Source organism: Chaetodon trifascialis, chromosome 21, assembly GCF_039877785.1.
Source record: "Chaetodon trifascialis isolate fChaTrf1 chromosome 21, fChaTrf1.hap1, whole genome shotgun sequence".
NCBI classification, from domain to species: domain Eukaryota; kingdom Metazoa; phylum Chordata; class Actinopteri; order Chaetodontiformes; family Chaetodontidae; genus Chaetodon; species Chaetodon trifascialis.
Window position 1 is genome coordinate 481,353 of NC_092076.1, and position 17,200 is coordinate 498,552.

A 17,200-nucleotide genomic window follows, 5' to 3' on the forward strand; every position below is an offset into this window, starting at 1 on the left:
TTTTCTCCTTCACATCAGCAGAAGACCAGCTGGTCTTCGGCTCGTCTTCAGCTCCTCTTCGGCTCGTCTTCTCTGCTTTCCACCATTACAACTTCCACAAGCTAACAGGCGGCCATCTTGTCTCCACTTCCTCTTCCTGCCTCAGGTTCAAATGAAAGCTCAACTCTGACCAATCACGAGCTGCCATACGAAGTCTGTGGAAGTCAACCAATCATAACCAACTTTACAGGTGACTGACACCCTGAATAGCCAATGAGATTCTAAACATCCCGATATACACACACACATACAGACATACAGACATACACACACACACACACACACACACACACACACACGCACACACACACACACACACATACCCAAACAGGTATAAACACCTTGAATATGAAAGATAACGCATTCAGCAACACTAAATATGAAAGAATTCTCCTTCAAATCTTTGCCCTGAATGTTTCCAGCTTCTGGCTCGGCCACGATCATCATATATTTTTAGTTTTATCACTTTTTTCTGAATGAACTGCAGTCGTGAGCTTCATGTGTTCCTGCAGCTGAACTCTGTGAATAATAATGATGATAAATCAGATCTTGTTCGGGCACACTGTGAGATGCAGCATCGCTTTGGGACTTTCAATAAAATGTCAGGAGATAAAAACAAACTGAACTAAAGAAAGAAAAGAACTTTGTCTTCTTTAGGTGTTTCTAGAACATTTTGTTTCTGGAGCGTCAGCACTACATTTCCCATGAGCCCTGTGCCTCCTTCTCTCCCTGTGGAGGGAGGAGAGTGGGAGGAGGAACATGGGGGGAGCAGGAGGCGGAGGAGGAGGAGGAGAGGGGGAGTTTGGGAAAGAATGTGTGGAATTCATTTCCTGTTCTGCAGCTCTCACAGAGTCACAGTGAGCGAGGAGTCGGAGTCATGAAGGAGCGCTGACTCCTCTCTGCTCCTGCCGGATTCTTCTTCTCCTCTCCAGGAGGACGGAGGAGGAAGAGGGGGGGTCCGCCATGGCCGAGCCCCTGCTGAAGAGGACCTTCTCCAGGCTGAGAGGCAAAGACAGATCCCGCAGGAAGACCGACCCCAAACTGAGCGGTGAGCAGCTGCAGACGTTAACATCATCAGTTGAAGTTAGTGTTTGTGAACGCAGCTCAGGCTGAACGTCCTGTTCACCGTTCAGCTTCTCTGAACGCTGCTGCTGCTGCTGAGACCTCACACAAACAAAGAGGGGACAGACTGTGGATCAGTTCACGGCGTCTCTCTGCAGGCGAAACGTCCTTTAGAGTTCTGTGGTTTGAAAAGCAAACGTGTTTAAAAGTCATGAAACCGATTCATCACGACTGAAGCAGCTCACCAGTTCATCTGGAACTCGACCGAGAGACACTTCAGTGTTCTGAGGCAACACCGAACTGCTTCTCCCCCAGAGACAAACTTTAGTCTCAGAGACGACTCGTCCAGGTTTGACAGACGATGAACTCGTGTTCGACGTTCTGTTCGTAGGATCCAGCAGCCTCGTGTGTCCTGATTCAGATCGGTTTGATGTGAACGTTCGTCCTCACAGTGAGACAGACAGCGATCGTCAGCGCTTTGCTGCAGGGCACTACAGCAGCAGGTCACGTGGCTGTGTCCAGTCCCACTGCAGGGTCCAGATGAGACAGACAGACAGACAAACAGAGGCAGAGACAGACTGAAAGAGAGAGAGACGGAGAGAGACACACACAGAGACTGAGAGAGAGAGAGGGAGACGGACAGACAGACCAGAGGGAGACAGACAGACATCCATGTGTCCACTGCAGGCTGTGGAGTGAGGCGCAGCCCTCCTGGTCCCGTCCTTGGGGGACAGCTGGTCCACACTGATTGATTAATAAAGCTTGTGGACAGTCGCTGTGATCAGAAGACGCGTCGCATGATCGTTTCATTGGCTTTTAAATGCGTTCAGGTGTCACATGTCCCGTGTCTCAGTCTTCTGGTTGGTCTATATTGTCTTGTCACTGCAGACAAACCAGCCTCAGTCCATCTGGAGGCGGACTGAGAGCCGTACCCTGAACATGGACATACGTCCTGTAAGAGCGACACTCAGATCAGGTCTGTGGAATCACTTCATGCTCGTCGCCTTCAGCAAGTTTTTCCACTGCTGTTTTATTTTTAGACCTGATCTGTTTCGGATCAGAACTTCAGGGTCAGCGTGAGTCGAGGTCAGCTGCTGCGTGTCTCTGAAAGTCAGACAGGGATGACGGTGGTGTCTGTAGCTGTGTCTGTAGGAGCAGACGCACAGCCAATAAACCGCTGGCAGCGCTGTGATGTCATCTGTGATGTCACTGCCGGTACGGGGAGAGTCTGTGTGGAGGCTGATCACATGACGCAGTGATGCCGCACAACTCTGCTGAGTTCATCAGTGTCACCGCACTGACACGCCGCTAGCATGGAGCTAGGCTAACGGTTTCCAAATGCTTCCAGTCTTTGTGCTAAGCTAGGCTATACAGACCCTGGATCGAGTCAGATCAGGTCGAGTCGAGTCAGATCGGGTCGAGTCGAGTCGAGTCGAGTCAAGTCAGATCAGGTCGAGTTGAGTCAAGTCAGGTCACGTCAGGTCGAGTCGAGTCAGATCAGGTCAAGTAGAGTCGAGTCAGGTTGCGTCAGGTTAAGTCGAGTCGAGTCAGATCAGGTCAGGTCGGGTCGAGTCGGGTCAAGTTGAGTTTTCCTGCTCAGATGCTCAGATTGACTGTACGTCAGCAGCGTGTGTGCAGCTCAGCCCTCAGCTGTGTCTCACAGGTGTAGCTGCCACCTGAAGGGTTTGCGTTGTGTTGGTTTACAGTTTTAACCTTCAGTGAATTGACCTGGTTTTCAGTCATCGTGTGTTGTTCTCAGTTTTGATGCTTTAGGGGATGATGTCACAGTGAAGGGCTGAATGCGTAGCATCACATAAAAGGAGAGAGAATCAATCAATTCAGTGACCTCAAAACTGTCCGTCCGTCTGTCTCTGTCTGTCTGTAATCAATCCATCTACACACATGCTTTAATGTTCAGCTTCCTGCAGACAAACAGGGTCAGTTGACCATTTCCTGTCATTAGACCTGTGTGTGTGTGTGTGTGTGTGTGTGTGTGTGTGTGTGTGTGTGTGTGTGTGTGTGTGTGTGTGTGTGTGTGTGTGTGTGTGTGTGTGCGTGGTTGCTTCCTGTTTATCTCTCTCCTTGTGAGGTCGCAGTGAGTTGAACTAAATGAAGATTTTCGATATAAAACTGTTAACTCTGCTCACTCACACACACACACACACACACACACACACACACACACACACACCGTTTGCAGACCTGGGTGGGCATCAGGGACTCGGCTCTGAGCTTATTACACAGAATCTTCCTCGGTCTCTGAGTGACTCCTCTTCCTCTGTGGCTCAGTCGAGCTGTGGCGTCCCTCATGGCTCAGTTCTTGGTCCCTTCTTCTTTTCTATAAATATTTTACCTTTTTTCTGCCTATGATGCTCAGTTCTACATGTTGTTAAGACCCACAGATCCCAGCAGCTCCGCTAATCTCTCAACCCGTCTCTCTGATGTCAAATCCTGGATGTCCCAGAATGTCTTTGAATGTAATCATAAGTCTGAAGTCATTCTGTTCGGTCCGTCAGACCAAACAGGCTGCTGGGAATCCAGAGCTAATATTTGATGCTAAGCTCTGTTTGGATGAGTAGTCAAATTGTCGTTCACTCATGTTTCTCCCTGTCCAAATTAATCTCTGAGGTCTGATCTACAAAGAGTTGTCCATGCTTTGTGTTCTCTGCGGTGAATTGTCCTCAGGTGTCAGCCAGGCCTCCCTCCTCCGTCAGCTGCTCAGGTCTCCCAGCGGCATTTTAACTGATTTTAGCATTTTAATGCTAACGTTTAAGGCTTGCTCTGACACGCATCCCTAAGCTTCTGTAACTTTGGACCTCACTAATGCTTGTTCATGGAGGACTGTGTGTGTGTGTGTGTGTGTGTGTGTGTGTGTGTGTGTGTGTGTGTGTGTGTGTGTGTGTGTGTGTGTGTGTGTGTGTGTGTGTGTTGCTGACTGCAGTCTTTGTGTGTTTCTGTGTATTTTAAGACTAATGAATAGTGAATAGACAGCAGTGTGTTTAGTCTTAAAAACAGGGGGGTCATTGACATCTGCACAGTCACAGCTGTTTATTCACCCTCCCCCTCGTCCTCACCCTCGCTCCTCCTCCCTCCCCCCTCTCTCTGCTCCTCTCTCCTCTCACTGATCAGCATTTCTCAGGCTTCTGAAAATTCAGAACAGATGGTTTAATATTAGCTCTCTCACATACACACACATTCCTCTATCGGCTCCTCTTTGGTTTCGTTCGGATGACAGGAAGTGGAGGCCGACCTCTGGAGAGTATCACTTCCTGTCTGGCCCTGTACCCAATCAGAGTTGTTTTAGCTTCAGAGTGTAGCCTCAGTTCACTTCCCGCTGAGCAGCAAACAGCACACAGACTCAGTCAGAGTCGAGCATTTAGCAGCTAAAGAACAGATGGCGGAGGAGCTGGAGGAGACCAAACACAGAGCTCAAAGAGAGAGAAGACTGGATCAGGTGATGCAAACATGACTCCACATCAATCGTAATGTTGTTCTGGAGCTGCTGGATGTGGAACCTGGGGTACCCTAACGGGCTCAAACAGTACTTGAAAAGGTCTGACAAATACAGAATTGAAAACATTCCTAAAAAGGATTCAAATGGAGCCTGAAGAGTTTCCAGCAGAACCTCCAAAGGTCCCATGTCAAAAGGTCCTTGAAGAGGTTCACGTGTTCTTGCAAAGATCGTAAGGGTTAACCTTGAGGAGGTTGGAGGGGTCCTTAAGAAAGTTTCAGAGGTCTGTGGACGTATTAGCGATCCTTGAAAATCCAAAGGGTCCTTGACTGGGCAATAGAGCTCATTAAGGAAGTTCTAGAGGTCCTTGGAGGTCCTTGCAAAGGTTTTAGTCATCAGTGATGAGTTAGCATGGGGCCTTGAGGAGGAGCTTGAAGCATCAGTCCTGTTGCTACAGTAACCTGCAGGTTAATCCACCTTTAAGCTCTGAGTCTCCCCAGGGCACTGTGTTAGCTTGGTGAGGAGGCACCAGGGGGCAGTGTCCCCCCCCCTTCATTCACTGTCCCCCCCTCCCTTGAATAAAAGCAGGTCAGTGTGCTGATGACTTAACTGTGACGTTTCTATCAGTTGATGGTTTTCAGAACACCTGGTTTTTGGGTGGTCCTACAGCCCCCTCAGCCCCCCATTACCTGAATCTATGACGGCTGACATTTGTGTTCCCGTTGGGTCGTCTCAACACTTTGAGGATTAACAGCAAACTGTGTGTTTAAAGTTGTTTATTAGTCTAATATTTGTCTGAACCTCCAGATTAAAGGAGGCTTCAAAAAGAAGAGATTTTTTATTTTTCTGCTCACAGATTCACAAAGATTCATGTAGATTTATGGTCCTTGGTGGAACGACTGCAACAGCAACGTTTGTCTCTACGGACATTTAGACATTCGGACCGAATTATGTCCAACGTCAAACCTCACTGTCGGATCTTCCAATAGATGTTCGGCATCGTTTCCATGTTGGTGCTGCAGGTGTCAGAACAGATAAACAGACAGTATGTGTTTGACGGAGCAGAGCTCGCTGAAGCTACGCCCTGCAGAGCTACGCCCATCTGCTACAGAACAACAGCAGTTTTTACTGAGGTCAGATACAAACACACATACAGCGGGTTTATTCATGCTGCTCAGACAGTCTGCACACTGTGTGTCACAAGACTCTCTCTCTCACACTCACACTCACACACACACACACACACACACACACACACACACACACACACACACACACACACACACAGGAAGCAGAGAGCTGTAAGAAAGAAATCCAGATGTTCAGGATGTGAGAGAGAAAATCTGTGGTTAGAACTGATGAAGCACTGCTTTACATTTTCCAGTTTGTTTCAACAGAAACAGCTGATGTGATCGTAGATCAATAAAGACCAAACTGAGCAGGAGTCTGACGCCTCAGACCAGAATCCGGAGAGCATGAGGGGACGCGATCATGTGTCGTTCAGTTCAGTCATAACTCTCTGATGCCTCCAGCTGGTTGTGTCTGTAGACAAACAATGGAGCTTGATGGAGTTCAGCTTCCATCTATGAGATCAACCATCAGGACGAGCGGAGGACCTGACAGTGTGTCAAAGCAGCGCCTGAGCGGTCAGATGAAACGTCTGTAGGTCCAAACACTCGGTAGTTTCACACAGTAACATAAAGAGCATCATGTCAGTAACATGTCGTGTTCTTCCGTGCAGAGCTGCAGAACGTCTGTATGTGCTGAGTTCACACTCACTTACTTTGTGTCTCAGCACTGGATGCCAGTCTGAACTGCCTGCATTCAATCTTTTCTTTGTTAATGACTCGTTCTCGGTTGGTCGTCGTTGGTTTTCAGTTCAAAGAGTTTGACCTGATACTCTGTGATGAGGCTTTGACCCTTCAGTCATGACTCTCGTCTTTAATGATCTGCCACTGAACTCCTTCGCTCTCCTCAAATCTCTTCACACCAAACACTTTAATCCAACCATGAGAATGTTAACAACAGCTGTGTATGTGTGTGTGTGTGTGTGTGTGTGTGTGTGTGTGTGTGTGTGTGTGTGTGTGTTTCCTGCAGATGTTCCATCCATGCCTGACGCTGTCCTCCAGACATCTTCATCGCCATCATCACCATCGATGACGACCACAAGAACTCCACCGGCTGCAGACCCTGATCCCCCCTCGCACCCACAAAACCACATCACAGTTGCTAAGAAACAGATGTGGGCACGGCAGGGCTCCACTGCTCCACCCACCACCCTGCCCCCAAGCTCCGCCCCCAGGATCTCCGACCGAGAGCGACCATCAGGGATATCCCAGGATGCACCTGGGCAGGCCTGGAGTCAGAGGCTAGCACAGGATAAGGTACAGTTTAATTCCCTGTGTAGTCTTTAAACAGAGGGACCATAATGACCTCAGTGTGTTTATTTCAATGTATCCCACCTGTCCAGTGTTGTCTGGACCCTCCCTCTTGTTCTGCTCCTGGTAGTTTGTCCTCATCCTCCTCCCTACGGTCTGATCCATGATTCTCCTTCTTTTGTCCTTTGGGTTCAGCCTGGTCTTCTTGTTCTCCTGGTAGTTTGACCCCTCTTTTAGCACTTTGACCTTTCCTTCTTGCTCTTCTTCTTCTGGTAGTTCGACTTCTTTTTTACTCTTGGCAGATGGACTCAGCCTTCATGTTCTCCTCGTGGTAGTTTGACCCCTCCTCTAGATACCTTAGCCCCTCCTTGTGGTCCTGCTCCTGGTGGTCCTGGTGTTGGACCCCTCCTGTCAGTGCTTTGACTCCCTCTTCTTGTTCTGAATCCCAGACAGAGCAGTGCAGCAACAGGATGTGCGTCAGTCTGGCCTGGGATATGACCAGCTCCTCCTGTGTTCCTGTCAGTTCTTCAGCTGTCCACCAGGAAGCCCCCCAGCCAGCAGGGGGTTCCCCTGATGCACCCACCACCTCTGTCAGCACCAAGTCTGGCCAGCGTGCCTATCTCCAAAGCCTGGATCGCAGCAGCCGAGCCTGGGTGCTCTCCTCAGCAAAGACCCAGGCTTCAGACGAGGCCTGTGGGCTGCAGGAGGAGAGCGGCAGCAACATCTGGTACAACCCGATCCCTGAGGAGGAGGACACAGTGGGTCCACGCAGGGAGGAGGAGATATGGAGGAGGAGAGACGACAGGGACGAGGGACGAGCAGCTAAGAGGACGGAGCCAGGAGATTACAGGGCAGAGCTGGGAGGTGTGTGGGTCGGGTCAGCAGAGAGTTTTAGCAGTGACTGTCCACTGGAGGGCGCCAATCCAAGCATTAGCCACCATATTGATGACATCACAACAGAAAACGCAGGTAAGAAGAACTGACTCCACCTGCGTCATCCCACTAGGAACGTATTTAGTCTCACTTCATGCTGCATGGCGCTCCACCAGGTCGGTCTGCTGGCTGAAACAACATCGCTCACTTTGCGTGTTCAGCTTCAGATGTTCAGTCTTCGTGTCTCTCTCCTCAGACTACCCTCCCTCTGACTCTAGCCCTGCCTCCCAAAAGAAAGGGGGCATGTCCACCAGTGTGATTGACAGGCTGCGGTCTCCTGGTACAGTGAGGAAACTCTCCCTGAAGATGAAGAAACTTCCTGAGCTGCGCCGCAAACTCAGCCTTCGCTCCTCTCGTGCCCATCGCCAGGGAAATGACAGCAGAGGGGGCGGGGACGAGTCGACCAGTAAGGCTGCAGCATCGTCATCAGCCTTGTCCAACCAGAACGTGATCAGCAGATATCACCTTGATAGCTCCGCCCCTCCAGCCAGACCCCTGCGACGGTCTTCGAGAGGACGTTCTGCCAGTAAAGGAGGTAAACCAGCTCGTCATGTGACGACGTCCAGCAGGACAGACATTCTGATGTTCATTTCAATGATAGAGTTTAACCTTTTCACTCCATGGATGTCTTCATCCTCTGGAGGAAGTGAAGCGCGAACCTGCTTATCCTCAGCGTAAACTCAGCAGTTAAACGCATGTCGTCCTTTTAGGTTATCTTAGTGACGGGGACTCCCCTGAGCTGCTGCCACGGCAACAGGCTCCTCCTCTCACAAGTTCCCAGGAAACGGCGTGCGACGTCAGTTCCTTCCGATTGTACGTGGGCTCTGATCCTCAGCGCTGCAGCCAGCGGGTGACTGGTTTACTGACGGTCCATCTGCTGGGCCTGGAGGAGATGAAGACCAGCAGGTAGGAACACACCACCGACACCAACACTGGAACGAGCTAACAGCAGCTAATGTCAATACCTGCTTGAGGGTCAGTTTGTTTCCAAATACTACGATACCCATGAGCTTCAGCTGCTGTTGCCACGGAGAACAAACATGGTGCCGTACTTCCTGAATTCAACCAAAATTAAGTGAATTTGTTTAAGGTGCAGATTGTAAATTCAGTTTTCCCAACATGTCTTCAGCTTCAGCTCGCTGTTAGCAGCACTCGCTCCAGAGCGTGAAGCTCTGTGATTGGATGTTTTCCATCACAAACTGTAGAAGAGTGGAAACACCTGCAGCAATTTTACATACTGGAACACTTTGGTTTGGGTTCAGCACTGAAGCTGATTGGCTCCCTCTCTGTGTGCATCTCTCTCTCCTCACAGGTCAGAGGGCAGTAAGGACGTCTTCCTGGCCATCCAGATCGACGGGGTGACGAGAGCGAGGACCTCCCTCCTGTCCCTGCGAGGCTCTTCCCTCTCCTTAAACCACACCTTCCACCTGGAGCTGGAGAGAGCCCGGCAGCTCCGCATCGTGGTGTTAACACCAGGTAACTGCTACGAGTAGTACTGCTGCTACTGCATTATCATTACATATATTCATGTTTTATTAATTATATCGAATACCATAATTCTGTATAATGACTACTTTTACTTCCACGGAACGGTTATTTATATTATACTTACGTATATCTGAGTACTTCTTCCACCTCTGACATTAGTGACTTGCATATGTTGGAAAGTGTCGATAAAACGCTGCTGAAGCCAAACCACATCAGCATGTTTTGTATTTCTGTCTCTGCAGCCAATCCACAGGCAAGCGGTGGGTGTAAGTCAGGGACGGATCAGGGTCAGACTTCACGTCGTCCAACCAGGAACAGAGTCTGCTGTCTGGGTGGAGTCTCCATCCCTCCACTCTTTAAAGGTTATTATTACGATGAACCACCTTCACGGTGGACAGAATGAGGAGGCACAAACATTAATGAGTGTGTTTTCTGTCTGTCAGCAAGTCGAAGCCAGCAGCTCTGTGTGAAGCTGGAGCCCAGAGGTCTTCTTTATGTCAAACTGTCACTGCAGGAAAAATGGGACACACAGGTACACAGTAATACTCCTGATACTGCAAATGAAAGTGGTAAACAGTTCAGCACATCTAAACAAAGAAAGCTTTGGAGCTGTGGAGTTCTGTTCACAGCTGTACTGATCCTTCTTCAAGTTTTACAGACTGACTGCAGACAGTCTGCTTTCAGTGTCCTCTCACAGCGACATCCATCTTTTCTCAACCGACATACAGTGAGCAGGCTGGTGAACTGTAGCACTTTGTCCCCACAGCCCAGCAGTGACCCGGCAGCGCCTGCCAATGTGTTTGGGGTTGAACTGCACCATCTGGTGGAGAAGGAAGGATCTGCAGCTCCAATCCCGCTGTTGATCCAGAAATGTGTGGCAGAGATAGAGCGACGAGGACTGAAGGTGTCTGTATTTATAGATTCTGATCTGAGTGTTTGTCGAGATCGCTTTCCATCCATGTTCAGTGCTGCTACGAGTCTAAGACCAGACGGACCTCATAGATGCTGGTGTGTGTCCGGCAGGTGGTGGGTCTGTACAGACTGTGTGGTTCTGCTGCCGTGAAGAAGGAGCTCAGGGATTGGTTTGAGAGGAACAGTTCAGCTGTCTGCCTCAGCGAGGACCTCTACCCTGACATCAATGTCATTACAGGTCAGTAGATACACAGCCAGGTCATCTGGACCTGAAGAACGGCACCTGACCTCAGTGACTTGAACTCAAATGTAGGACTTTTGGTTTAGTATGGCTCGTGTCAGAGCCGCTACGGTCTTTTTCAAGTCATCGAGGTCTTGCTAAGTCATTAAGGTCAAGTCAAAGTTACATCATAGTCAACCAAGTCTGACATGACCTGAGTGACTCGAATGTGGCCTCGAAGTCTCAGAAGACCTAAAGGACTCATAGTTCACCTTAGTAACTCAGGCCTGAGCTCACTATCGATGCGAGCGATCTTAATGACAAGACTTGATTTGAATTACTTTTAATCAAACATGTCTTAATGACTTGGGTCTGTCTAGATAAGCAGACAGGTGTATCCCATCTCTGAATAACACACCTGAGCCACATGTGATGCAGACGAGTTGTAATAACACTTGGAAGCCGAACGTGAGCAGTGTGTCAGCATGAGGAACAGGATGACCTTAGTGATGAAGCAGATGGCTCTGATGAACCTACACACTCTGACAGTTTAAACACACTCATGGACACTGTGGTAGTTACTGGAAATCCACCAGTACACATCTGACTGCTGCAAATACTGCATGTTTTTTTTTGGGTGCTGAGACGAGCCCATGGACTTGAGCCTGATCACAGTAACATGACTGTACCTGACATCTCACCTGAGTGACTCAAAAATGACCTTTATATGTTATGTAACACCCGTCCCATGTAGCTATATGATTAACCTATTGTTTAAAGGGGGTTGTAGTACTATGGGCGGCGCCCTGGGCATATTTATTTATGGCTGACCGTGTTACCCTGAGTAAACAGGAGAAAATAATCACTTTTTAAAACTTTGTCACTTATTCATGAATTTTAATTGAATGGTGGTGCCTCCACTCAGCAGGAAAAATATGAATTACTGATTTTTAATCCCCACTAAGATTTTTGTTTCTATGTAACTGTTCCCTTTTTTAAACACACTGCGATGACTTGTAAATACCTTAGAAGAATGTAATAGGACACAAAGACAGTACTTTAAATCCAGGTGATGAATTTAGTTAAATTAATAATGATTTTTAACCAAAAAAAACATAAAAGCTTGGAAGCGTTGTGACCAAAAACAAATGGCTGGTTCACTTGCGAATGCAAGCACAGAAAATAAAAGCACTGGTTAGTTTACTCACGCGTCCTTCAGTTCTCATCTGCAGTATGGGCAAAGGGTGAAAAGCAGGCAATGGCTGACAGGGTGAACAGTCACTGAGGTTACAGGCTGGCGGCAACTGTCCAACGAATGGCAGGCTGGCTGGGAGACTTCTACTGGTCCAGCGGGTCCAAAGAGTGCTTCCTGGTCCACTGTGAACATTAGCAGTCTCTCAGTCTCTTTAATTCAACCACAAGCTCATTTATGTCTCATACCGAGTCTGTATGAGCTTATGCTGGTAGCATTAGCACAATACACAGTAACATTAGCTGCTACTACATTGAAAATGAATGCTAATCCCGCTAGCATGCTAATGCGCTAATTACACTTAGCATCTCTATATTTTACACACTACATCATGTCGAAGCAGTACAAATCATACACACAAAAGCTTTTACCTTCCGTATGCTTCTGTAAGTCTGTTACTCGTCGGTAAACTCTGCGTCCACCAAGTATTAGACTTAATTTCTCAAGCTTCGCGCTTCTGCTCGTCTGTGTCGTTCTCGTCTCGTTTTCGCCAGGGCGTCATCCTCGAGGTTCACCACTAAAACCCGCCCCTCTACCTTTCCCATAGGGCTGACAAGTTCATAACAACCAATGCAATTAAGAAAACAAAAGATAGACAACTTAACGCTCTCTAAGTTTAGGTTGTGAGCGTGACCACGCTACTCTTGTGTTCACTGTAAACAAACTATTTGAATTTCAATGAACTTTATTAACACCCTGACAAAGACTTATCCGTCCAGACTCAGTTTTTTAATCCAAAATGAACCGTTTTTAACACTAAAATGAACTGATTCAAATATAGCATTTTATCTCCTTTTATGAACACATTTATATCATTTATTTATCAACATTTGTATGTCAGAATTGACACTTTTACATATTGCCTTGTCTGAAATACTGTATTTTAGACTGGGCTACAGTTATATGACTCACACCTGACATGAATGACATGGACATGATCTTTCTACGTTTTAACATGTAATGAACTAAACTTGACTTTCAGGACTCAAACTTTACCTTGACGACTTGTTCACCTGTTCTCTTATGTTTCCTAATTGTACTGCGTTTTCTCAGGTATACTGAAGGACTACCTGCGGGAGCTGCCATCTCAGCTCATCACCAGAATTCTGTATCAGGTTGTCAGGGAGGCCATGACCCTACGACCCCCACCCACGCCACCTGCGAGCCCTGATCCTGAGCTGGCCCAGAGCACCGTGGAGCTGCTGTCCTGTCTGCCGCCTCCAGAGAGGGTAACACAGTACAGCAGTCCTGCTACTGCAGTACTGCTGCTATTCTGTTGTCCTGCTGTAACGCAGGATTCAGTCTGCTGTTGTTGGAGCAGGTTGTTCTGAGGGCTTCACAGGGTCAGTAATCAGATTCAGCAGGTTTACCTACCTGTTCTCTCTGTCCCCCTCTGCAGGCCACCTTGTCTCTCTTGCTGGATCACCTCAGCCTGGTGGCGTCCTTCAGCTCATCCAACAGGATGACACATCAGAACCTCGCCGTCTGCTTTGGACCGGTGCTCCTCACCCCAACCCAGGAGGCCTGGAGGGCGGGGGGAGGAGGAGGAGGAGGGAGGGGAGGACGGGGAGGAGGGAAGGGATTTGGTCATGGTGAGGAGATAGCAAGCGCGGTGGATTTCAAACGACATATTGAGGCACTCCACTACCTGCTGCAGCTGTGGCCAGGTGAGACAGGAGGTACTAAAGAGCAGGAGACTTTTTAACAAACTGACAGCAGAGGAAATGACCTCATTAAGTGTCACTCTGCTTAGCATGTTATTCTTCCTCCTCAGTGCCGACCCACCGAGTCCCAGCAGATGACCACATAGAAGTTTCACTGCCTCTCTCCCCCGCCCTGACCCCTAACCCCCTGGACCAGCAGCAGAGGCATCCTGCGCTGCGACTGGTTCTGCCCCAGAACCGAGAGGAGGAGGTTGTGGTATCGCGTCGGGGTCGAAGCGGTCTGGCCCGGCTGGAGAGCCCGCCACCAATCAACCGGTACGCTGGAGACTGGAGCATCTGCGGACGAGACCTTCTGTCTGGACAGGAGGCCGATTATGATGAGGTGGCAGGAAGCGAGAGCGATGGAGGTAAACTGATGAGTTGGAGGTTTCATCGCATCTGTTTCTATTGGTTGACCCAGATAAAGATGGCAACCAGACCTTTTGGCACTGGAAGACATTGGTCTTCACTACACAGCAGAAAGCTGTTCAGGATTGAAGACATGTTCAAAAACAGCAGCTGTGTCTGTTCAACATCTTTGACCAAACTAACTGTGGCTGCTAGTATTGAGCCTGAGCAGTTTTAAGATCAGGTCAAGACATGTTGAAGACGAGTAAAGACCAAATCAACAAAGATCAGAAAGGATTCTGGACCAGGTCAAAAGCCAAAACCGTGTCTTCATCTTTTTGTCTTTCTGCAGACTTCAGTCCTTTAGATTTAGACTCATTTAGACTAAATGTGACAGGAACAGGAGATGTTTGCCTAAATGTTGAATTATTGGCTCAAATCATGATCACGATTCTGAAAGAAGCGAATTAGATTAGAAACCAAACCTTCCAGAATGTTGCACCATAACTGAGTCCACATGTTTCCACGTGTGTGCATAAATCTACCTGTCTGAACTGAAGATGCTTCGATTTTACCTGGCAACAGCATTAAGGTTTCAGTTCATTGCATGACAGTCCCTCTGAACCAATGAGAATGCCACCTGTAACATGTTGATCCCTGTTGTGGTCCTCCTGTCAGACTCACTGCTGCTGTTGCTTCTGTTTCAGGCAGTGGAGATGAAGAGGAGGAGAAGAAGGAGGCGTGGTCATCTGGAGGAGGAGGGGGAGGTCTGTACGTGGAGGAGTTCATGGACTTTGATGCTCCGTTTAACTGTCGACTCAGCCTGAAGGACTTTGATACTCTGATCCATGACCTGGACCGAGAGCTGGCCAAGCAGATCAACATATGTCTGTAGAGGAAGAGGAGGACGAAGATCAAGAGGAGAAATATAGTGTTTTTGTTGTTCTGCCCACAAAGGTTACTGGAGACTATCAAACAGCTACCACAGATTACAGTTATTATATCTGATACTGAGAGCAGGCTGACCTCAGATCAGCTGTTAGTCTGACCTCTGATCTCCACGGAAACCGAAGAGACCGAGCAGGTCTGTCTGCAGACGCACAGCAGCTAGAGGACACGCCCACTCCACGATCCACCATCGATACGGTTCACTTTAGGGAAAGATTGCAGGGGGTGTGTCCTGACGTAAAGCGGGTGTGTCCTGAAGTAAAGTGGGCGTGGCTGCAGATAGACCCCTCTTTTTTGGGACGTTGTTTCTATCTTTAGGACAGACTGAAAACATCACCGCTGTGCCAAAGAAAGAAGACAAAACTTAAAATATGAGATTTGCAAGATATGAAATTTTTACGGGAAACTTGTTGTATGAGACATTGAGATTTGTAAGTCATAATTGCTGAATGTTCTGAATGTGCTTGATCAGCATTTAGGCTGCAGACCTGAACACAAACTGATGAGTTTCACTCAAAACGTGGAACAACATTGATGCGCTTCTCGTAGCATTTCCTGCGTCTCTGGATGTCTCCTACCAGTCATGATGGACAAGCTGTCAGTCTGTCATTCTGTGCCAAAAAAACCCCAAAATCCAACCAGATTAACTCTGATCCAAAGACGAAGCTTCAGCGTTGATATGAAGGAGGAGAGTTTCTCTCTGAGCCTCCTCATAATGTTCTGATTATTATCGATGTACAGATGTTGTAATGATAAAGACCCTCTGAAGTCACTGAGGTGAACTGAAATGTGCTGTTTTTCTGGGAATCAGGGTCGGATCCTTTTGGATCGCATTGGATCCTGTTGGATCACGTTGGGTTGATGTTGGATCCTGTTGGATCATGTAGGATCCTGTTGGATTAATGCTAGAGTGGGTTTGATCACGTTGGATCCTGCTGGATCACATTGAGTTAACACTGGATCCTGTTGGATCACATTGGATCCTGCTGGATCACGTTGGGTTAATGGTGGATCCTGTTGGACTGTATTGGGGCTGTTTGCACTGTTGAAGCCATAATTTTACTTGTTGAAACTTTAAACTGAAGAGAACAAACTGCAGAACTCGTCGCTCTGCTGCTCCATCCAATCAGAGTTGATCAGCTGAAATGTTTTTATTTATTCCCTTTTCCTAAAGAGACTTCTGTGATGTGATCTATGCAAGCTTCTGGAAGGTCACAGCGGGAACGTCTTTCTGAACTGCCCCTTCTCAGAATCTGAACCTGGTTTTTCCACCAAATATTGGACAAATTGTACCTCTGACTCTGGTGGCATGCGAAGCTTAGAAGCAGCGTTCAAACTGATCTGAAGCACTTAAACAACACAAAACTTCCCCCTGTAGGTCTTTGTCGCCCCCTGCAGGTCTTTGTCACCCCCTGCAGGTCTTTGTCGGCAGGTCGAGCAGCAGAGCGAGGTGAGCTCCAGTCAGCTCCGTCAGTATTTTCGCGGTACAGTTTCTCACTGTGATGTGCTTGTGAAGCCACAGAAGGAATACGATGCCATATTCAGTGTTAATGAGGATGATGTTGTTGTTGTTTAACCCGTTTTCTGTGTTGTTCTTGTTGTTTTTGACAGTATTACTTTGTTTTGCACAACTTCAGTAAGCACTTCTGTTTTTTTATTGATGATGACGATGTTTCTATGCAGATGATGTAACCAAAGTGTTGAAGCACAGTTCCTGTTGGAACCACAGCAGCCTGTCTGTTTGTCTTATTAACCCGACCAACTATTAAACACATTATTATTATTATTATTATTAACTGAACAACTGGGCTTTTATTCTTACAGTGATCAGAGGGAATGAAATCACATATGAACATGATTGGGTTTCATTTGTCGTTCTATCTGCTGATGGACTGACATCCTGCTGACTGAGTGAACGTCAAACAGATGAATGAATGAAGGTGAAAGAATGATGAAGCTGTTCAGTCTACAGACTGAAATATGTCACAAACACATCCCACATGAACATGATGGACGAGTGACTAAAGCTATGAAATATAATAAAAACTGCTGAATCTGATGAACATTTAGGAAAACTGTGAAGACAAACTCACTCGTTTTTCCAAACAAATGCCATCCAATTAAAACACAGACTGTCCATCAGGTGAGTGAAGGTCATGTGTCTGATGGACACCAAACTTCAGGCTGCAACTCCTAAAAAGGACAAGGTTCTCCTCGAACTTTCAGCCCCTGTGCCCTCAGCATCGTCTGACAGGACTATCCCTGTGACTGCCTGATGATTACGGAGCTTTTACTTTCAGTCATCTGAATCTATTATTGATCGATGTTTGAACAGGTTTCTTCACTGCCCTCTGGGAAACATGTTTCACTTTAATGTTGCGCTGCAGTCGTTTCAGTCGAGGGTTCATGACAGGAAGTGACAGTCAAAACACACCTGTGGAGTACAGCAGCGTCACACTGAAACTG

General features: G+C 47.7%; 1 protein-coding gene across 1 annotated transcript; it reads left to right on the plus strand.

Moving 5' to 3' along the window:
* The first annotated feature begins 892 nt into the window (after nt 1–892).
* LOC139350233 (rho GTPase-activating protein SYDE1) lies at nt 893–16,529 on the plus strand. Its single transcript, XM_070991480.1, has 14 exons — nt 893–1,087; nt 6,650–6,936; nt 7,380–7,899; nt 8,060–8,398; nt 8,574–8,769; nt 9,176–9,339; nt 9,594–9,713; nt 9,795–9,883; nt 10,118–10,255; nt 10,375–10,501; nt 12,789–12,964; nt 13,135–13,402; nt 13,510–13,806; nt 14,494–16,529. The coding sequence occupies exons 1-14, from the start codon at nt 1,003–1,005 to the stop codon at nt 14,679–14,681; spliced, it is 2,994 nt and encodes a 997-aa protein (XP_070847581.1). The 5' UTR covers nt 893–1,002; the 3' UTR covers nt 14,682–16,529.
* Nucleotides 16,530–17,200: the final 671 nt, after the last annotated feature.

Coding starts and splice junctions, on each gene's coding strand:
- LOC139350233 (XM_070991480.1), top strand. CDS start 1,003: ATGGCCGAGCCCCTGCTGAAGAGGACCTTCTCCAGGCTGAGAGGCAAA. Junction 8,770..9,175: donor GAGGAGATGAAGACCAGCAG/GTAGGAACACAC, acceptor CTCTCCTCACAG/GTCAGAGGGCAGTAAGGACG. Junction 12,965..13,134: donor GTCTGCCGCCTCCAGAGAGG/GTAACACAGTAC, acceptor CCCCCTCTGCAG/GCCACCTTGTCTCTCTTGCT.